The 23877-nt window shown below is 40.4% G+C and overlaps 1 protein-coding gene across 2 annotated transcripts in view; it reads right to left on the minus strand.

Moving 5' to 3' along the window:
- The window catches only part of ZNF423 (zinc finger protein 423), a 236775-nt gene that overhangs the window by 73626 nt on the left and 139272 nt on the right, over nucleotides 1-23877 (minus strand). The window contains exon 6 of one of the 2 annotated variants that reach the window (XM_088136113.1): nucleotides 15262-15351. The exons of the other annotated variant lie outside the window; for it this stretch is intronic. Within the exon in view, the coding sequence (XP_087992239.1) occupies nucleotides 15262-15351 (90 nt within the window). The remainder of the gene's footprint in view (nucleotides 1-15261; nucleotides 15352-23877) is intronic. 2 annotated transcript variants of the gene reach the window in all.

Consider the following 23877-nt stretch of genomic DNA (forward strand, 5'->3'; position numbering starts at 1 on the left):
CAAAACCCACAGAATTTAATTAGCACAATATGTAACTGCAGCTATCCTGACTCGTCACTACTGAAAAAACGCATCCTTGATGCATTGTCCTTCACAAGACACCATTACAATAATTCAGAGCTCAAGAGTTTCTAGTCCAACACTTTCTCACTCTAAGTGGGAAGAATCTCACCCAAACTGGTGCCCCTGAGATGGATTCAGCTGACTCTGTGGGGGAACAGGCATATAAAATTAGACTCAGTTACAGAAAGAAAGAGACGTCCAATACCCATCCTGACATACAATAATAGAGTTCGGACTCACTGAAGGGAATTGTTTGGCAGTAGACGCAAGAACAGGAAGGTCTTCTTCACCTAACACATAGTGCAATGCCACCAGGTTTGGTGATGGCGACTAGCTAAAGCAGCTCTTGAAAAGATGACTAAGTCATGGCTTAGTCATAGTTTTATGAAATGATCTCTATGATTGGAGGAAATAGAAACGCTACCGCATTAATCTCTTACTTTTTGGCCTTCAGGAGGCATCTAATGGGCCACTTTGGAAAGCAGAAGATTGAACTAGATGGACTTTTGATCTTGCCTAGTATGATTCTTCTTACATTCCCATAACATATGGTCTTTTCTATTCAATCAGAAGTCCTTGTTCTAAAGCTTTGCCTCTAGACAGCGAACATCCACACATTGGCTAGATTCACACTCCATGCTAACGGAACCATTAACTTGATTCATGCAACATGTTCAGTCATAAACCATATTTTAAATACATTAATGGCCAAGTTCACAAAACATACTAAGCCAGAATCAAACAAACCATATTCCAGCTTAGACTACTATGTGAAACCAGCACAACGCAGTGGTTTTCTTTGCCTGTATTTCATCAGATGCCAGAACAACACTGTTGTTCAGCGTATCAAAAATGTACTGCTCTTTTGTATCTGGTAGTCAATCTTCAATAGCCTGTTGACTCCCTTTCCTGGTCAATCATTCAATCAATCAAACCAGGAGACAGGCACGTAAGTATCTTCTTTATTCAAAACCCCTTTATTATCTCCCATTTTTTGCTCGGTTCCCCATTTAAGGGGAACCAACCCAAGAAACCTGATCAGAGGATCACATTTCCAAGGACTTAAATCCCTGTAAGATTTAGTGTCTAGCTGTGTACGTTTTGCTTGGTATTAACATGTTCAATGGAGTCCTTTGATTTTTTTTTCTTCTCCTTTTCCTTTTTTTTTTTTTTTTTATCTAGATGCCAGAAGCTGGTGAATATATGCTTCATAGCTTCAGATAAACCTTTTGTTCTTCTGGGGATGATCAGCTGATATGGCAGTCGGAGGGAGAGGAAGAAGAAAATTCACAGAGGTTCCACGGTTTCAAAAAGTCAAATTACCTCTGAGCCATAGCATTGCAGTTAATTTAAATTATATACATTATATATATATATATATATATATATATATATATATATATATCTCCATCCGTCCCTCTCTCATATGCCCGTGTACACACACACAGACACACACACACACACACACACACACAGAGGCTACACCACACAACATCTCTACTGTTAGGACTTTTAATGAAGCCCCAGTTGTGATGACACTAAAGCAGGGAACGCTACGGTGGGATAATTATTTGGGCTCCCTCACAGCTGAGTTTCACAGATGCATTATTAACAGCGCATTCCATGCCATAACGAGCAGCGAATGTACGTGGGATTCGCAAACCCCGGCATCCACCATTAGCGGCTTGGTGCAAACCCAAATGAGTGTTTTCACAAAAGCACGCAAAGGTTGTGAAATTCCAACGAATTCTTTCACCGGGAAAAAAAAAAAAGGTGGAGGGGAAAGAGAGGAGGAGGAGGAGGAGGAGTGCAAGCTTCCATGACCGGCTATGTCACCTCCCCAAACACCCTGTGCTCCGAGTGAAGCACCCTGGGAAATTACAAAATCAGAATGCATTGATTTCTTACGTTCTTCCTCCTCCTCTCCAGCGAAAGAGGGAGAGACAGAGAGAGATGGGAGCAGCCCTGATAAAGAATTAAGGAGGAAATGTAATAACCTAATTCTTCCTCAATCTTCTGTGCTCCCCAGCCTCCCACCCCACATGCACTCACTGCTCCTGCCAGCCCCACCCGCATCTCCATTGCCTTCCCTTGTTCTGCCAAGCTACTGCATGACTTAGAGAACACGAGTGGGTGAGGCGCTCACCAGAGTCCGAACGCAGCCACTTTGCACTGGGGTGGCCCCGGATTTTCATGAGACCGGCATTTCTGGGCCAATGTTTGACAGTGCCCCATGGATGGCATTGATCTCCTTCTGCTTTCGCCCTTAAAATCGTCCAGTTAGATACACAGACCGAAAAGGTTTTCTCAATAGAATACAGCCTACGGAATAGGAAGCTATTAATAATTCTTCTCAAGCCACATTATGTGTGGCTATGGGGGAAAAGCCGTCAGGAGAATAAAATGAGGAATTATTTTACACATTGTGGGGGAGAAGGGTGGACAGGTGAACACTTCATTGCATGAAACTCAGAAGTGCTCAGAATGAGGTGGGCATTGTAGACCTTCCTCTCTCCAGCTCTTAAAAACAGGATCAACCGATTACAAAATAATCATAGTGTTGAGGTTACTGGTTACTCTGCTTTAAGAAATCACCTTAAAAAATTCAAGAAATTCACCAGGGCGAATCCAAATTTCTGTTTTCCAAATTCCTTCCATTTTCTTCAGCATGGCCCAGGGCTTTTTTTTTTTTTTTACAGGTATAGCAACGTGCTTGTCTTCCAAGATTGACCCATGGAGAGGGATGAAGACCAGTTTCTAATCATTGTACATGAAAAAGATGCCTGCCTGAGTCATTTCGTCCTTTTATTTTTTGCAAAATTCCATTTGGGCTACTGCAGTTGTAACCACTCCCCTGCCCCCTGCCCCAAATTCTCAAATGAAGATGTCTAGTCTTGGCCTGGATATCAAAACACGAGCCTTGCCAACTAAAAACATGTCAGAGATTTAGTTACATTAAAATTAAATCTTGAGTTGTTTAAATCTTTCAGATTTTCTTTCCCGGCAAAAGAAGTGTGTTTGAATATCTTATTACTAGGGAGCTTGAGAACTTCCTTTTAATATAGCCTAGTGATATTTTTGAGTTTCTATTCTTGTGGAAAAGAGAGAAAGGATCTACCTGATGATGCTCTTGTAGTCAGTCACGTGTCTTTCCATCACGATGAAGACCTCTTTAGATAAGCCAAATGGGAATAATTTACTTATTTTATTTATTTATCATGTTTATATAGCCAACCATCTCACACAAGCTGAAGGATTTAACAGAAGAGGGGGAAGCCAGAGAGGCTGTGGACCAACAGAGCAACCATTGTATAACAGCAGGATGGAATATTCACAAACATCCACCCTGTTTCACCTAGTTCCATTGGCTGTCCTGGAACTAGATAGGTGCTATGAGAACACATCCCATCTATGAAAAATTCACCTGGGTCCTCGTCTCCTTTGAAAGAATCTGAAAAAACAGTTTTTCCTTTTTCCTCAAATGGAATGAGGGTGGGAAGCGGGGTGGGGGGGGAATGCAAGAGAATTTTTCTGCACAGTATTAGTTAGAACAGTGTTTCTCAACCTCAGCCACTTGAAGATGTGTGGACTTCAACTCCCATAATTCCCCAGCCAGCATGCTGGCTGGGGAATTCTGGGAGTTGAAGTCCACACATCTTCAAGTGGCTGAGGTTGAGAAACACTGAGTTGGAACACCGAACAAGATCCAGACGTTAGCAGATTAGGTCGCAACGCTGTAAAAGTAAGACTATCCAACAATATCTCAGCTACTTTCTTTATGCTTCCACAATGTGCTATGCGCATATGCTGTCAGCGGGTGTCACTGTAGTGCAGCAAGTGGCAAGCACCTACCCCAATGAAAGAGGCAGCTATGTAACCTAGCAAACATCTGCCTCTTCCAGTTTTATATTTCTAACGCACATTCACAAAACATATTTAACTTGGTTACCCGGTTCAGCCATTTTCCAGGTTCGCACATCATACGGAACAATAAACTAGCCCCGTGGGCCGGATTCACACGGTACATTATGCCATGGCTTAACCACGGCTAAAACGAACCAAGCTTTGCTCATCATGTAAATGCAGCTGCTAGATCTTGAACCGATCTGGTTAAGCGTGTAGTGCCATCATAGCCTAAGAACAGTGTGGTCATTCATGGGAGCAGACATGAAACCTATTTTGCAAACACGTGCGCGCATCGTGCACCCCCATCGCTGCCCACCAGAAAAGAGAGGCTAAATTAGAGCAATGACATAAAAAAGGGCTTTTTAAGGAAAATTAAGTCTACTTGAAAAATGGGCATAAGGACATTTTTACCCATGTGGATTTCATTAAATGCTATCAAAGATGCAAGGTATGCTAGATACATCCAGAGGACCCTTAGCTCAGCATCTAAGTTTCCAGAGTAGCAACACAGATCCACAAAGGCAAAAGTCTACCGACTTCAACCCCTGAACACAGAGATTCTACTCAACCACTAGGGCTAATAGCCATTGATAGATCTTTTAAAATCCCTTTTACGAACCATCACTCATTACTACAAGTGTAATGACTGAGGTTACCGGGTGACCCTAAAAGGTTATCTCTAGCCACCTTCTAGCCTACCCCATGCATAATTTTATAAACAGATCACCCTTGCATTTTTTTTTTTTTTAAATCTCTGAAAGCTCCTAGGAGCCATTTGGAGGTATCTAACAGTGCCATATCATTGATGCCAACTTTCACCAGAATCCAAGGAACTGAGTGGAAATGTCATAAAATTCTCAACAGCTCCAGCTGTAACAGCATCTACAGTAAACCCCAATGATGGCAAAATACCAACACATGGAGTGACATCTTCAAACAAATACTACTGTTGTGTACCGGCATCCTGATTTTTGAACCAAGTACGCAAGTTGTGAGAGTTGTGTGCTGACACCATCATGGATATTCTGTCATTTGTTCTCCTTGTCCTTCCTGCAGACACCCATGTGGATGGATAGGTGGTACAGAACTCTCACTTACTAGGCAGATTATTGCATTTCTGTCCTACTCGGGATTAATGGTGAGATGGATGACCTAACTCGGATAACTTGCCCTTTTGATTTTACTTTATTTATTTATTTAATTTCCATAGCCACCCATCTCAGTAAGCAACTCTTAGAACACAGGGTCTAATAAACATCACCAAAGGCTTTTTCTACCTTCCCCAGTTTGCCAACACTGATGTGGGCTACAGAAATTAAGATGGATCTTTATGCCTGGAAAGTATGGGAAAGAGCAGACAGTGGAGTCCACACTGTGGAGGAAATGTCATTAACTATGAGTTCACCCACTTTCTACTTTGTTTCAGCCACAGAGAGCCCCAGCCACATATAACAAGGTATATATATGTTGCCTTCTATCAAAAATGGTTTGACCCTCATGGTTTAAAAGCAGGCAGGTGAAGTGGGAACAATCAGTTCAATCCATGATGATAAGTGGGGGCAATTCTTAAGATGTTAAAACTCTTCTCCAGAACCCTCTTGATCTTGAACTGAACCCCATTTCTATTGTCTTTTTTTTTTTTTTTAAATAATGATACCAACAGCATAACCAAACAAACAAGGATCTGATGTTCCCTTCCAGCATGTTCCTCCTTTTGTTCTTTGGCAGGTATCTGTACTTCTTCTTGAGGTTCTTCCAAAGATTGAAAGAGTCAAGATTGAGAAAGCAATCTCAAAGTTTAAAGGGCTTCTAGACAGAATAACTATTAGCAAGAAAAGACTTGCTTCAAAATCTGGATCACCTCATGTTAATTTAAAGGGAAGGGGTTCTTTTATTTTATTTTTTTCAACATAAAGGACAAAAACTTCATTAAGTCCAAATAAGTTGGCCTCCCCTGGGGAACCACTGACCTATGCCTTAAAGGGAAAATTAGGGGCACCTCAATACAATTTATTTTCGATTGCAAATTGATTTTTTGCAGAAAGTTAACAGGACTCGGTTCTCTTCCATTTACGCTGCTTCGGTAATGAAGGACAAAGCTCAGGCTGGCTTTTCTTTTCTTTCAAATTACAGCTGAGGATAATGATTTCTAATGTGATAAAAGGTCTTAAAGAGGCACCACCGAAGGAAGGAGGCTAATTTACTTTTCTAGGAGCCAATTTACATAGGAACCCCCATATTAATTTGCATCAGGAATCCCAACCTCCCAGCCACTAGAGGTCAAACTTCAGTCATGAGCAGGGACAACAAATTCAGTAAATCCATAGCCTCCCCAGTGGCTCACCCTTGATTGCATTTTAGGGAGTTTGCCAGTTTCAGGGCATAGAACATGGACCGTACCTTGGGCCATTCTACGTAATTTCCATAGGACTCAAAGGGATAAGCAAGCTGAACTCAACAACTCTGAATGTGGCACCCAACCTCTTTCATCTCTGGCCTCTAGAACCTTCTTGGTTCAGGGATTGTGGTGACCCGGCCACACCATTTGGACAGTCTTGGCTAGAGGAGCATGAGTGAAAAACAAATTCTCCACATAAGTCCAAGAATATTTATCCAAATCAGCCACTTTCATTTCCTTATTCATCTTCAGTTTGGACTACAGCTTAACCGCTTATTCAAAAGTCATTTATATTTCTCGTTGCCCATTTACAGTAATAGGTTAAAAAAAGTTATGTTCATATCTACAAGTATGTCTGGCCTAACAGGAAGAAAGTATTTTCTTTTATTTATTTAGTCAACTTATATAGGTACCCTCTCAACAAACAACTCAGGGCGTCATACAAATAAAACAACAATACAATAGAGTCTCGTTTAACCGACCTTCACTTATCCGACATTCCGTCTTATCCGACGCCCCTAAAAAAAAACACGCATAAATCGGCAACGAGAAAAGTGTGCCGCTTGTTTGCGAGCTTGAGTGTACTCTTTCTTGTTGCTCCTGACGGTGTGGCGCCGCAACACAAAAATCGATTGCAACAGGCGCAGCGAATCGGTTTTTTTTTTTAACCGCACTCAATCGTTACTGTGTGTTATCCGACATCTTCACTTATCCGACGTTCTGCCGGCCCGTTTATGTCGGATAAGTGAGACTCTACTGTAACACTGAAAAAAAAGAATGATTATAACCTTTCTTAAAATAAGCATACATTCCTTTAAATCAGTGTTTTTCAAACTTGGCCACTTTAAGATGTGTGGACTTCAGCTCCCAGAATTCCCCAGCCAGTGCTGGCTGGGGAATTCTGGGAGCTGAAGTCCACACATCTTAAAGTGGCCAAGTTTGAAAAACACTGATATAAATGGTTTGTGAGCACATGTTGGAGTACATGCCTAGGTCCCACCCAAAAAACCCCTATGTTGTCAAGAGTAGAAAATGGAAAAACATCCATTATCTATAATTAGTCTGCAAACAACACAACCTTTCTAGCTTCCTTAGCTTTCCCTGTTGTTCGCATTCTCAATTTTGCAGGAAGAGCTTGCATGCTTCCATTCTTTTTTTGTACAGTTTCACCATCATGCAAACAAACAGCCCAACGTTTCTGAAGAAAAAGGCTACCTCCTCCCATCTTCTACAAGGCTGAAAGAAATAAACAAGGAAGAAGATTATAATTATTATTATACTCAAGTCTTTTAATGCCCATTGTGCTTCTGCTGAAATACAGGAGCAACCAAGGCAGTTGAACACCTAATTACACACACACACACAAACAACAACAAAACAAATTCAAAATAACGCAGTTGGGATTAGGGTTGTGTGGTGCTTTGCAGTCAATCTCCAACATGTGTTTTGGAGCACATGGGAGAGTAAATGGAACACCCGTCCTCAACTCTTTCAAATGCATCTTTTCTCAGGAATGCCAAGACAAGATACAGATCCTTTAAGGTGTTATGGGCAAGAACTACCTTCATGCACCCATATACCTTGTAGAGATTGAATTCCAAGTGTCACACAGCCCTAGTCCAGATGTTCTGCTAGCCTTGAAGCCTCAAGCAGCCAAGGTCAAGGTTCAGTTTTGTACTTATGTAGAGGACCTAGTTCACCCTCCAGGTAGGCTGGAAAATTTGCTAGCCTAAAATCTCCCAGGTCCCATCTATGGAAAAGTCATAACCCAGTGTCTGACTTAGTATCGGAAAGGATCAAAAAGATCAATATTTTTCAGTCCAGACAGCAAAACTAAATCATTAAAATATAAATCCCAATGATTATTTCATATCTTGGCTTCTCCCAATACTTCCATTTATTTTAATGGATGAAACAATGCAGAAAAACAATTACCCTGATATAGTGCACAGGATGAAGATGGCCTGATACAGGATGGGAAGATGAGAAGAAACCTGGCGGACTCACATGAACACTTCCCCATCCCATCCCATCCCATCCCATCCCATCCCATCCCATCCCATCCCAGGCCTCCTAAAGTCTTTAAAAAGCTATGGTGGCATCTTTTAAAATGGGTAACCAATGGCTACACCCAATAATTTTGTGGTCCGAGGGCCACAAAGGGAGGAGGCCATATCACACATGGTTGAGATTTTTCAAAGGCAGTATGTCTATTTTATGCTACAGCTTCCCACCCCACAAAGAAAACTGTAGTATGTGTTTGCAGTAATTATGGTCAGAGGGACTCTAAAAGCTGCAAAAGGGGAATTAGGGGATGAATGGGGCCTGAAGCACCAGATAGCCCACCCTGGTTTTAAAATCCAATTGCCTCTTCCTCCTTCATGTTCGCTGTCCGAGATAGGGTTGGGCTCGCCTGCCCCACAAGTCCAAGCCACAATAGGAGGAAGAGGAGCCAACACTGCACAACCTCTTGACACGTCCCCCCTCAAATGTAAAAATAACCCAGAAGAGAAGTCAGTTTCTGTTGCCCCTTTCCTGAAAATTAGGGTGAGGCTCTGTAGCTGCAGTGGTGTCTTGCCAAACGAAGATGATCTGATAGAAGAAGAAATATCTGCCTTGAAATCCCTCCCAGTTCAGGACCAAGACTCTGGGCCACTATATTATAGAAATTTTACATATGTCTAAAATATGCAGGGGGAGTTTTGGGACTCACATACACAGAGCACATTCACCACTTCTGCTGTCTAGGAAGTGAAATACCAACCTTTTTTTTTTTTTTTAAATCTCAATGGTATTTTGTCAATATTTTTTATTGCAGCAAAGCAAATATAAATATTTTATGGTAAACTGAGGGCCCAAAATAAACAGTTTAGTAAATAGATATTACATTACAAGGAAGGAGGAAAAAAAAAACATCTGTAGAAAAATGTTTGCCATGTAATTATTCTTCCTAGTTTACATTCACTCGCAACGTGCATTTCTCTCTCTCTCTCTCTCTCTCTCTCTCTCTCTCACTTTTGCTACACCGTCTTGCTCGTTCTAAATCTTCTTCCTTGTTGCTATTATTAAAATCTTTAAAAGGTGCCAAATCTTAAATGAGGAAAAAAAAATGATTTGCTAGAAATTATTCATATCACAGTGAGCCTCTACTAAACCTGGCAGGGGTGCAATATTTTCGGTGAAATTAACATAAAATATACAACTGCAAATTATCCAGGAAATAGCTATGTTCTTTACAACACACATTTACATTCAAGGGAGACAGAGGAGGGGAGAGAAAAAGAAGTGTTTCACTTATTTTTCTAACACCGAGCTGCAAATAGACTTTCCCAATACAAGTTCCAAAGGGGAAATGAACATCTTCCATAAGGAACGTGGCCTTTAAGGATCTTATTGAAAAATAGGTGGCTGAGCCAAAAAAATAAAAAATAAAAAATCAACCCAAAGAGAATTACCAGTGACCACAATCAACAGAGGACAATTTGGAGTGCTCGTTGCTAGTGAGTTCATTTCTAGATTTAGTCCTCCTCTCAGCACACAAAATGCATTTCCTTTCTTAAGCCTTTCTTCCCAAAAAAGGTAATGCTATGTAAAATGCAAATCTCGCTGTAAATATTTTATAAAATTGTTGCATACATCCCAAAAGCTATAGGTCTTAATTGAGAGGAGGTTATGTTTCCAGTCAATATATGGAAATGGAAAATGCTAATTCATGTTTTTCTACTTATGAAAAACCCTAGAGGACAGCAAAACCGCAAATGCACTCAACTTTAATATTATAAATATAATTTGGCTCTCTCTTTATAATCCCCAGTGTCCTGGCTTTTATCTCCCAATGGCTGCAGAGGAAGAATTTTGCACAGGCACTTTTACATCATCCGTACAGGAAGTCAACCTTCAAGCCCTGCCAGTTTGGCAGAGAAGCCGGGGGCTAAGTAATATTGAAAACAGGAACTGAAAATCTTCCTTGCACAGGAAAAACAAGCCATGAATGAATTCTGAGTGCGATCCAGGCAATGTAGGGGGACAAACCAATACAACTTCAGTAGCCCACTCTGGCCACGGGTCCTTTTCTTGCAATTATCAAGTCAGTAGCCATGCCAGTCTGCCCTAACAAAAGAAACAATTAACCCTATGGCACCCACTCCATCAGGGAAGTTCAGACCTTAAAAATGCAGCAATAATGGACATCATGGGCAACATTTCCCTTGGAAATGACCATTCTGGCCCAGGTTGCATCGTTTTTTTCTGGGTCAAAGGCCACACTTCACCTTTGCGTTGCTTGTCTAAAGTGTGCCTCAAACTGTAGCGTGCAGATCCAGGACAAAACTAAATATGACTGCATTGAAATAGAATGAAATGAAATATACGAATCATGATTCCTACGCTGTCCTGTGGGGTCCTCTTCTCTCACATGAAAAATTATTATTTGCTGAAGTTTTTGAAGTTTCTGGAGGAATACCCACCGTGGCTTTTGGACTGTAGGACTTAATTTGGCCCCTGTGTTCTGAGCATCCAGCCAGGGAGCAATGCCGAGCCAACCTTGGTTAACCTCAAAAAACTGAGTTGGATCAGATCTGGTTAGTACCCAAATTCTGAGGCTGCAGGCTAGACTGGAAAGCTGCAAGATACCCTAGACTAGTGTTTCTCAACCTCAACAATGTTAAGATGTGTGGACTTCAACTCCTGGAATTCATGGCTGGCTGGGGAATTCTGGGAGTTGGAGTCCACACATCTTAACATTGTTGAGTTTGAGAAACTCCTAGAGGAAAGCAAGGATCAATCACTTCTCAACTGCTGCCAAGAAATCAACATGGATGTTTAGTCACCAGGAGCTGAGGAAAACTTTTAAGCTAATGGCTTAGGACTGAACATGGCTGCCTTTCTCACAAGTAGGATTTCCATCATGGTCAGTTCGGATTATTATCCATGTGTGGATAAAGGCGGACTTCATCATTGTTGGACGATGCCATCAGTTTAGGGAATACAGTCAATGGTGTCCAATTAGTCCTCAATTAAATACCACAAACAATTGTGACATCATGGGCCATTTTCCATAAAAGCATACGTTGTAATACATGTATTGGGTACTTGAAAGGATGAAAGGATAAGTATTTTTCATTACAGACTGTAAAACAACTCCATTAAAATATCATCCCAGGAGTTATTTCAGTCTGTGGGTTGGAGGGGACCTTGTGTGCTCCTGTTTACTAGGCTCCTGGCTTCAGTGGAGAGAAAAAAGCAGTGGAGGAAAAAAAAAAAAGAATTACAGTGACATAGACTGCAGCAAGAAGCGAAGCTCCAATGAATATTCTGCCCTCAGGCCGCTCAGAGGCTTAAAAGGAACAAAGGTGCCCAAAGGTCTTTTTTCCCTTTCAACAAGGTAGATGTTTTCTTTAGAGAAAGTAAGCAACCGATGGGAAGATTCAATGTTTTTAACCTATTTCAAAGCTCTATCAAAAATGCCTTTTGTCTGCACTTTAATTTCAGAAGCTGTTTTGCTAGCAATCAGTTTGGACTTCTGACAAGGGTTCCTAAAGCAGTCTGCAGGGGCAGGAGGAGGGAGGAAAGGAGGAAAGAAGGAAAAATGACCGAAAGAAACAGAGCACGAGAAAAAGGTTCCACAACTTATTTTGGCTTTAGTCCTGTCTACATAATATCCCCAAAGGAATGCAGTTCTGAAAACCAGATCTCCACCCCTGCATTTGGACATGCCTAGAGATTACATGACCCTTGAGAAAATTAACCAACAATTCCAAGGATTTGCAAAAAAAAAAAAAAAAAGTCAAGAACAACAGGCCTATTTATTTTATAAGAAAACAAAATTTCCACAAATGCTTTTGGCTCTTCCCTGGGCCAAAGAACCTGGAGGTAATTATTTTGTTGGTATCTCATCTTAAAGGAGAGAAGTAGAAATGGATGAAGAAATGCTTTTCTGGGAGTGAATAAACAAAGGTTGCTGATCCATTGCTATCAAAGGTCAGTCAACCAACTTGTGTCCTCTAAACTATGAAAACCATTTCTTCAGAATGATTTGGAAAAGGCCCACTGAGGTTTCCCAATGTCAAGTACTCAACTTCCAAACCCTGTCCAGGAGAAATAAAGTTCCTACGCTGATCAGATGTTTGGATCTACTAATATATTTGAAATAAATGGAACCAGGTTGAAAATACTCTTTAAATCTCTGGTTTGGGCTGTCATTTTTCCAGGATACAGGTTATCTGCAGGTGCAGTTAAAGGTCGGGGGTTTTTAAAACACCAATAATATCATAAGGATTTCCAGCCAGCAGAACCTGGACTCCAAGTACAGCACCCTTAACTGCACCGTTCGAGACTAACAGCTCCAAGTGGACTGTAAATTGAAACCTGGAAAATCTGCAAGTGTTACAGGCTGTGACAAGCAGTATTAATGCCTCCCACTTTGACTCAATAAATCAAAACAGATTTAGAGGAACTATTAAGACTCATGTCAAGAATCCACACTTCACTTTAATAATTCCCTATTAACATATTTAACTGCTGGGCTGTATATTTTAAACATTTCTTACTATTGGGTATATAAGTAATTAGCAGCTTTTAAGAGATGCATTAACAATCAGAGAGAAGTGGAGGGGAAAAGATAAAACATTTACCGGAATTTTCACATTTTTTAAAAAGCAATACAATTGTTGAACAGAGCGGTGCTGAGTACTTAAATGCGTTTTAGGTTTGGGGAGGAAAATAGCAGACGGAGTATGAAGTTGGAGAGTAGATTAAAGGAGCAACAGAGCAACAGAATCCCATCTCAGAAAGGTTTTACAAGAGTACACAAATGACACGCCCATCAAGAAGGGGATGTGTCTCCAAAGGTCCTGTTGACTAACCAGGACTAACCAGAACCTGCTTAGCTTCTCAGCTAGACAAAGACATCCCAGTGCTGCCATCTAGCCTGGTTGCTGTCCAAGAGCTCTCCAACAGTTGCTGCTGAATCGTAATTCTTAATATAACCGAAGGGGGAAAATTAATAAATGTGTGGTTCTAATCATATTCTTTCAGTGTAAGTAATTTAATTTCATTTTAATTAAGCTTACATTTCAGTTAAATCAAATTCAGTTTTTGTCCTGATTTTGCCCCCTTTGGGGAATGCATCTTTGCAAGGGCAAGGGTGGATCGTAACCCAAAACCAGTTGAATGTCCCTGCTGGACAGGTGACTCTGGGACACTAATTTGGGGACATGATGTTGGACAGTAGGAATTATGGGAGACCTAGCTGGTATGGGAAACAAAGAGGGCCTCTACAATATTCTTCAGAGCAGTTTTGTTTTTTCCATATCTGAATCTAAGGAAACCAGAACTGAAACTTACATATCAATCTGTACCAAGCTCCCATTGAGTAAATGTGTCAACTTCCAGCATGCTAGCTCAGTTCCAGGATGAAATAGTACTTCTAAACTTCCAAAATCATCTACCATTGATACTGGGTTAGATCCAAAGGTATCCTTCACCAGTCATCTACTGAAGGTGTTATTCTGCATTTGCCAGGAACCCTCAGGGCAAGAACAGAAATTCATGGATACACTCTGTCTGTTCTGTATCACACGTTTCTAGAAACAAGATTTTTGTATACCATCATCCCCCAGAACTAGGATTCTGAGTTTCAGCAGCTCTCAGAACTGTGGATTTGAGCATCATCCTCAGGCTCTTAAGGTATGAAAAACTTTCCCTTCTAGCTATGACTTTGATCAAGCCACAATCATCTTCCTGGTTCTTTTGCAAAGCTCATGGCTTCTCTCTTGATGTGTCGGCCATAAAATCGAGGGCTGCATAAGACAAAGAAAGGTAATTCCTAAAATGCCCTTCTACCTATCCCAGGACACAGGTATTCTCTACCTCCTTGTGCAAATCTAAGCAAGGGAACAGCCACAGCCCTGAATTAACCTGTGCAAAAATTCTTATGTGATCTCATTAAGCATTCTGAAGAACAGATCCCTGCTGAAACAGCGCCTCTTCTTCTCCAAAGGTACAGCAGGAAGGGGTCAACAGCAAAAATCCTTCTGTCTTTGGCCCTAGCACTTCCAACAGCACACTTCACTTCTCAGTTATGCCACTCAGTATCTTCTCTTTACTTAGCCATAGGAAGAAAAAAGGGGTTTTGCAGGGACCATACTTTCAACATGAAAATTTACACATGCCAGAAACACCCATGCATATTTTATTTTTAACACAATTAAGTAGTACACTCTGCTTCAAACAGAACCTGGCCAGTTTACGCTAATAAAAGGTCCTTTAAATGTATTTAAGTTAATGTGTGATTTCTAGCCTTCATGGCATTTCTACAGATATGAAAAAAAATAATATCATTGCTCTGAATAACCATCTGGTGGGATATAGAGGAAGACACAGCAGCAGCTAGATGTTTTGGAATATAACTTTCCTAATCTTTTACCTTTTAGCCATCTTAGCTGGAGTTGGCCGGAATGAAGTCCAACATCTAGAAGGCACCAGATTGCCTCCTCTGGTTCCAGAATGTTAGAAAGATCTCTTCAAAATAACTTCGATAAATTAGAGTCTAGACTTCACACTAAGCCATACATAGCCTTGTTCATTTGGATTTAGCTTGTTTGGGTTTCATGTAAACCCAACCCTCATGGATTACAAACCATTGTTGCTGTTAACTTTGTACACCACCCAACTCCCAGTGACGCTGGGCAGTGGATAGCTTTATGCATTGTGAGAATCCAGCCAACTATGGTTTATTCAATTAGCTATGATTAATCATACCTTAGCTTAGTGCAACACGTGAACCCAGTCTTCAAAAGCATGCTGCCTGCTGCTCTGAGAAGTCTTAAGGGCAGCAGGAAAAAAAGATGTGTGAGGGTTGCTTTCAAATATGAATCACATTCTGCATTTCCTACCTGTAATAGCATTTTTCCTAATCCTCCTCTCCAGTAAGCTGGGGGCTGGAAAAGAATGGAAGACCTCACCATGGGGAACAGGAACTGCACCTATAAGAGACAGGAGGCAGAGATACTCAACTCCTCCCCACATGGCAAGGAGTCTTCATGGATGAATTCAAAGCAAAGCCCTGCAGTGGTGCAGAGAAGGCATGTGGATGTCACTGGGTTAGAAGGAGGTCTATAAAAAAGACCATCACGTATTCCTTTGCCCTCTGTCTTCATCCATCCTGGCCATGGAAAGGAAACCCTAACCCTCACCATTCAGGGGAAAGGAAGGGGAGGGAAGAAGGGAGGGAAGGAAGGAAGGAAGGAAAACTGAAATGAAGCATGCAATTGCTTCTTACCATCACATTTGGACTGGATTTTTCAAAATGTTTCAGTCAATGTTACATCTGTATAAGTTTATGATAAATCAAGAAACTCTGCATAGATCATTTCTTTGCTCTCCCCACCCCGCACCTCAGACTTCATTTTGTTTTTAGGGTTGATTAAAACAGGTCTAAGAAAGCTTTTATTCAACACAGAGCCGATCCACTGGAGAGGAAAGCAACCTGAGAATGGAAGTTGGAAATCCACATGTTTAAGAATGCTCCTATGTGAAAAAAGAGTCTGTAGCTTCCTGCTTGCAAGGAGGGTTCATTTGGTTCAACCTTCCAAACTTCTGAATTCTAAAGTGAGATACTTCCACTCTTCTTTTGTCCTTGTTTCTGCAGTTCACCTTCTACCAATACAAGCCACCACAGATATTTCTGCTTCCCACCATGAAGTTTTCATCTGACTTATCTCTCCAGCCTTGTCATGGATTCTTTTAAAGTTAAAATCCGATACCTACTTTTTAAAAAAGAAAGTATCTGCTATAAATTCAACTTGGATGTGCTGATCATGACAAACCGACATGTTTAAAAATGCAATCTGCAAGGACTAGATTAAAAAAATATTATTTATAGTTGCAGCATAGACTTCCATAGAAACACATATGAATTCACAACATCCCCCATCTCATGGGTTACTGTAGTATCTAATAACTTAATCCTTTCAGCTAAGTATTGACTACAATACTACATTAATACTCAAAAGACAGCAAGTAGGATGTAGGGATTAAGATGTTAAACTAGGATTCAGGAGACCCAGGTTCTAGTCCATTCTTAGTCATGGAAACTAAGTGGTGGTTGAACTTTTAAGTCAGGCACTCTTTCTCAGCCCTACCAGTCTCACGGGTTATTTTTTCTGGGAATAAAATGTAAACTGAATTTTGCTCTTAAAGAAAAGACTCAATCTAACGGATGAGTACTTAAAAATGAAAGGCAGTAAGTCAAGCTACATAGAACTACATTTTACCCTGTAAAATTCAAGGGAATTTCCTCACATCTGAAGTTGTGAACTTTTCTAAGAACTTGCCAGTATCTGAATATCAGGCCCATGAGATTTCCCCCCAAAAGACAAGGGAACAAGGTCCTGTAGTGATCCTTAACATGAATGAAAACCTCAGAGCCCCCCTAAGGTGCTCTACTGTGGATAAAAGAGGCCACTTTCTCATGCATTAATGGAGTTCCAACCGAAGGAATTCCATTTCATTTTGTTGGGGCTTCTTATCTCATGATTAAGGATCCCTCTCAAGAGTCCCTAAGATCTCAGGAGGATCAGTAGCACCAGTGCACCTGGGCCAAATACAGTTCATGAAATTGCTCCTCACTTAGCCCACTGGCTACAGCTGCAACTCCATATACTGTTTCATTGACAGTTTAGCAACCTACTGCCTGTTCCATCCTTCCCTGTACCAGAAAAATATTCTTAAGCCAGACCTTCTGTCCAGTCAACAATTACAAGCAAGTGCAGGTTCCCTCACTAAATCCCCCTGACCATCTCTTTCCCCTCCCAAATCTTCAGCTTCTTCATAGTCAGATTCAAAGGGCTTCATCACCACAAATCAACTTTCAATTATCAACCCCTTTCAAGCAATGAGCACCACATTTCCATAGCTAGAATGTAGGTTTAAATGACGATGAGTTCTTTTTCTAGATCCTTTGAAAAAAAACTTTACAATTTTATCACAGCCAAAAATCCCTAACAACAAGGCTAACTTTGTGTATTCTGATCCATGCAAATGCCCTCTGCTGGAATGGGGGAGAGATCATAAAGAACAACTGAAACACAAGGAAGTTGTTTGAATGCCTTAGAATGCTGATTGTCTTTGCTCTAAATTGGGAGTCACGTTATACTTCTATACTTCGCAACTTAACAAGTTCAGTAGCAATCGAATAAAATCTGCTGTAAAAGACCATTTCTAATGGGCAGTCTGGTAGCTTCATGGGCCAGTTTAGAGCCTCCCTGAGGCTCACAGTTCAATTTCCGCTGACCTTTAATTAAAGACAATACACCAAATTGACACCAAGAGATTTAAAACTACAATATAAATTTGGCTCCATAACTAGCATCCAAATAATTTTTTTGTTTGCCGTTTCCTCTTGCTTAAATGTAACGATTTAATATAAAAGGTTGTTAACAACATGATAAATCTTTATTCTCGATCCTTAAAAGAGGCCGAGTGAAAAAGGCTGGCTAGAGTTTTGCATAACAGTAAGGAAATAACAGAGGAGGACCACGGCTATCAAGAAAGTTTCCCTCTGTCTAGCTGTAGGTGTCAGCTCTTCCAGGTAGTCTAGACAAGAAGTGCAACCAGGAGTACTAACACTACCTTTATTGTAAGGTTATAGTAACAGAATCTTGCAACTCTGAACGTACATCTCTCCCCTCTCGCCTTTACAGTCCAAGAAACTAGAGACAATCCCTTTTGAGACGTCTGCCACACCCACATTGCTTCTGTGGGCTTAGCTGCCTCTTCTCTGACCATTGTCTAGTCTGCGGCTCTTCCCCCTGTCTCCCAAGGTCATTCCCATGTACCATTACAGTAGGGCAGGAATGACTAGTTCTTATAGGTGACACTGATCTGCTCAGACCCACTGATGCAAAGAGGCTTAGACAAATTTCTCCTTATTCCCCTGTTTTGACCAGAGCTCTGTGATAGTATATTGGATAGTTATTTTTCTCATATCTCACCAGAGAATTGTGCTATCAAAAACACACCAACTTCAGCCACCCATGGAACATATGACAGTGATTTATGCCTGAAACTGATCTCCTCTGTTCAACATCATAGTAAATTATGGTTATTTTAACCATGTTTTGTTGAACCAGCCATGATGGTAACATAGCCATAAATCATGGTTTATCCATCAGAACAACTGGGCCCACACAATGCGTTACATTGTGTAGCAGAGAAATCACTTTGTGGCATTACTCAGTATGGGGATCCAGCCACTAACTTCACAAATTTGCTCTAATTTGGCAGAAACTGAAGCTTTCCCCAAGGTTTCATGATGCTTTTTGGGTGGAACACGGGAATGTATGTCCTTGCCAAAACTGCCTGCCTGTAAAAAAGAAACAAAAAACCAGCACATCAAGGACGTAAGGGTTCTTCTCCTTCAGGACAAGACTTTTGTAGGTTTGTGTAATCTCAGATTGATTTACATAGGAAAATGCTGAAGCATGCGGTGTTCCCTGCTATATTGTGAAGTGGTATAATCCCATGAGGGTTTATACCATATGGTTGATGCAGACCAAGTCAGAGACAGAGGCTTTTCCTTGGTGTTCTTCACAGTCACTGAAGAGAAAGCACTCTTGGAAATTAAAAGTTACAGGCTAGTCTTCCTCTCCAAATATTGTGTACCACAACTTCCATCATAGTACAGGTAGTAGAAGACTGTTGAAGGCCATTGTGCCATTTGTAAATGTCAGTGAGAATGTCACATGAGGATAATGAATTTCTTTTCCCAACCAGCAATGTGTGTGCAGAGAAGAAGGAGAGTCAGGGGAAACAGAATGTTACCATCACTTTGCTTTAAAATGTTTAAAGAAATCAGCAGATCCAGACTAGTGACTCCTGGCTTACCTATCCTCAAACTCTATTTTTTAAATTAAGTAAAGGATTCCACTGAACAGATTAAATGCCCTTCATTATGTAAACATCTGCACCCCACTTTTCTAAAGCACCTCTACCACTCAGTGCAGTTAAAAACAATGGAACCTAGTATCAAACTAAAATTATGTAAAAGAAATGTTTAAAAAAAAATCACAGAAATGATATAACATAAATTATCTAATAAAAGAAGGCCCAAGCCAGCAGACATCAAATAAAATTTCATACTGCCTTTATAATGAAAGCTTCCATTATACACATGCGTGCATAGTGTGCAAACTTTAAGGAAAGGGTGCCATATTAATTAGCAGATGTTGATGGATACCAAAGCTTATGTTAACTTCAGGCTAGTCACAACTCAAGGCTCACAGCTGATTACAGAAAAGGTGTTTGATCAATCACTTCACTTTTCCACCTTAGCATGCAAATATGAAGCCACTTCAAAATATTTAAACATGGCTAATCACAACTATCTATGAAAATTGAGTTAGGGGACTGAAAGGAATTTTAACATGGTTAAAAAGGAGCAAAAACAACAGGAAGCTGAGATCACGGCCAATTATGAATGTATCATGTGAAAAGAGAATGTTGACACTATAGCTGTAAAAATGTCAGTGAAAAGGAATCTTTCATTATTCAACTATTAAACAAAAGAAAGGTGGGGATAAAATGTAAAAAAGCAAAATGTGACTGAATATATTAAGGAAAGTTATGGTTTACTCTGAGGGAGATAAAGGAACAAAGCAAAGTAGCATTTGATCAAAGTTCTGCTGAGCAAATAGGCTCAGATAAAAATGATGGAAACATACCGAGAGAGAGCAAAGGAGGGGCACAGTTAATTTACAAAATCAACTTTGTTCAAAAATGGCTCCGCCAAAAAGAAATGACTATAAAGTCTGTGAACATTGTTCACACGTGTTCATTTTGTGTTCCGTTGTGTTCATTTGCACATAAAGATACCCATTTCAGTTCAGCAGAAAAGGTAATTCTGGGTTTATTGCATAAGGAGGTCGGGGGGGGGGTCTTCTGGTGACGATAACTGGAAGAGGGGACTCATACCAGAACAAAAGCTGTGTAGGAAAAGCTTCTCACAGACTTCCTCTTCCAACCGCTGCTTGGATCCAGAACTTTTTAAAAGTGAAAATAGAGGCCCACCCAAAGGATGGTTTGGGGTTTGAACTAGACGGATTAACGCTTTTTTATTCAAGGCAATAAATCTAATCAGATGAAATCTAATTCCTAGATCAACTTCAGAAGTGTGAGGTTTTCTGTCACCCTTGAATGGGCCACAGACGTCAATAGATAAACAACAATGGGAGGAGGGAAGTAAGAGGTAATCAGAAGAAAGTGGTGTGGGATGGAGTTCAAATGAATGTTTTGCACACACACACACACACACTCATACACCACACAGACCTGGCCTTTAAAAAAAATCTTGTTGGATTGGGGACTCAGCCTCCAAATCCTCTTTGTTTTCACCCTTTAAGTTATCACCAGTCAAGAACCAAGATAGCTCAAGAACTTTATTTTAAAAAGACTGGTTTTTTTAAAAAGTGCCTTCATCCTAAGCTGTAGTTTTCTCTCAAGGAGGAAATACAAAGCAATGTGATTTCAGTAGTTTTATCGTGGATAAATAGCAGTTTTCAAGGATGGGGTCCGTTCACTGGAAAAAATTAGCCCAATTGTTCTCATCCGATATCCTTTTAAAAGAAAAAAAATGAAAAGATGGTGAACTGATGGTGAATCTCTTGATCTACTTTGGACCTCATTTAATGCTAGCTATCCTCTCAAGCCTGTCCAGAGAAAGCCAAAGCAGAAATGTGTTTCTTGTCTCCTCAGCAGCTGCAATTCTTCAGTGCAAAAAAATTCCCAGCTAAAGATTCTGGATTGGATAATGAATTACATCAAGAAGCAAACCGATGCAACTTATTTGCTATTCATAGCCAATTAGTATGTCTGCTTATTCAAAACATATATGGATTTCAAAATAGGAAACATGGTTTAAATCAATTATTCCAACAGACTTTTCCTTTGATAATTTCAATTATCTCAGTTTTTTTTAATCAATCTACCCAAATCCCAGTCAAGTTTACTGCCAGGATGCAAAGAACTGTGTTAAGTCCAAAGAGTAGGACATTACCAAGTGGGACTGTAAATTCATAACAATATTGTCAATATTAGTATAGGCCTTCCACATGTTTCAAATATTCAAAACACTTTCTGTAGCTAGCAGTAATCTTTGCACCAACCCATCTGAGACTGAGAGAAGAAAGTGGCTTATTTAAGGGCACCAAAACAGTTTATGGAAGAAGCAAGATGCGAGGGTTCCTCTCAAATTTAAATGTTTGCTATGGCATATGGTCCTGTAATATTCTGGACGTATTAGGACTTCAATTGCCAAAATCCCCAGCTATTGTGGGTCTTGAATTCACTTTGCAAAAGATTTGTCCAGCACCAGGTTGAAGAAAAGACCAGTACGTAGGACAGCACCCAGGAAATAAGAGGCCAAACTCCTTGAAGGCAAAGGGATCCTGGATTCCAGCCAAAATATTTAAATTTTATATTTCATTCACAAGTAACTCAGCCTTTCCCAACTTGGGGCTTTGTAGTATGTGGGACTATGATTCCAAACACCCCTAAAAGTCCTCATGGGATGTTGGGTGCTGTGGCCTCACAGGTCTAGAGGGCATCAAAAGGAGAAAGGCCAGTCTACAGCATTCAGTACGAGGTCCTCAAAACTGTCCAATTCAAAGGAACAACAATGTGAAACATGATTTAATTAAAGAAAACTGGATAGAGATTTAGAGTCTGTAATGTATCCATAATTAATTAACACAGTCAATTGTGAAGTCCGGAAATATGTTCATTTTCATGTAATGCTTCAAAAACCATCTGTCACATTTTAAAGTTTAGTTGCCTTAATTCTTCCATGATACGCTATTCCCTTTCAGTATCAACCTCAAACTTCCCCAAGCCAAAGTCCTCTGTATGTGTTGGAATTACAACCTCCATAATCCACAACCAGAACTCCCAGCAACAACAATAAGACCAGTGTTTGCCCATATTTCTTCAAATGTTTTGGATTGCAACTGCCATCAGCCTCAATTGACCTAGTCAATGTTTGGAAATGTAGTCCAAGCCACAAAAAAACACTACAGGTGAAGAGAGAGAACCTAGAGGTTCCTTTGGAGAAACTTCTTAGGTACTTAGTGCGATCCACAAACATGAAAATTAACTTGATTTGAGATGGCATAGTTTAAAACCCTGCAAGAATTGAGAATCCTGAATAACAATTTCATGAAAGACAAATAAAACATTGCAATGTTATTTTCCCACTTCACTAATCACAAACATAGATGGATCTCAACCATGGGAGTTCCATCCCAAATTTTTAATGTACCTTTATATGTCATATCCCTATATCGAAATAAATTATGAATCCTGCATACAAAATTGTTTGTTAGGAATGACATCAGATGTTTTGCTCTCCATTATGAAGATCATTGCAACTGTACATAGAGCAATACATTAACTAATAAACAAGCCTACCCCGACTGGGTATGAGTACAAGGTAGGGTATCTTCTAAGCATGTAGACTTCAACACCCAGAACATTGCTGAGAAAGCTAGGAGTTGAAGTCTGTAAGCCTAGAGGACACTGAGGTTTGGGAATGCTGGGACAGCACAAGTCTCCAATTCTCAATATTTTTCCTTGCTCCCTTCCTTCTGCAGCTTCTTTGGCCAATCATATCTCAACTCCTTCTTCTCCTTGACCTTCCAATGCCATCATCTCCTGTTGACTGATGGAGAACAGCAGCCATCTTTTTGAATCTTCATTCTGTGGCTATTAAGTACATTCTGTCTCTGCTAGATTGGGAAAGAAGTGAAAGACAAGATTCCTCTCCCAATCTAATATTTGACGGCATACCTTGTGACACTTCCCAATATGCATAAATGCCTCCCTACTTTTAAACAAGATTCCTTGCCTATCCATACACTGCCTAACAGTCCAGCAGGTAGGCAGGAGATAAGTAGGTAGGAAGAGAGGTATATAAGTAGGTAGGTAGGTAGACATCAAAACCAAGACAAGCTATTGGTCCACTGAAAGTCTCGTGAAATTCCTTGCCTAACACTCCCTTCAATTCAAAAGCAAAAACTGAAAAGAAACCAAAAAGATTATGTGCCACAGAGACCGCACGTATTTGGCTCCAAAGAATAATAGCGCATAATGCATATGCATTCAGTCTGGAGATATATATTAATGTATGCCTTTGCTGCATCATTTCATATTTGCAAGGGCATCAGAAACAGAAGCCAACTGAACTTACTACAAAATAAATGGCTTTAGAGTCCTTGGTGCTCTCTGAGCTTGGTGGTTTGCTTGCAGTTGATGATGTTACCTAGTCGGGTCATGAAACATCTGCAAACAAACCACCAAGCTCAGAGAGCACCAAGGACTCCACAGTTCAACCCTGAGCTATAGATATTCTCCTCTATTGAAAATGGCTTTAGAATTGCAGTGGGAGCTCCATTATGAAAATGGTAATCAATTGGCCTAAACCCAGGCACTTCCATTTGGCTGGACAATGTTCTTTCAAG

The sequence above is a fragment of the Python bivittatus genome, unplaced genomic scaffold (genome assembly GCF_059951505.1).
Source record: "Python bivittatus isolate LINGU-HERP-01145 unplaced genomic scaffold, Pbiv_v1 ctg000190_np1212, whole genome shotgun sequence".
In the NCBI taxonomy this organism is placed as follows: domain Eukaryota; kingdom Metazoa; phylum Chordata; class Lepidosauria; order Squamata; family Pythonidae; genus Python; species Python bivittatus.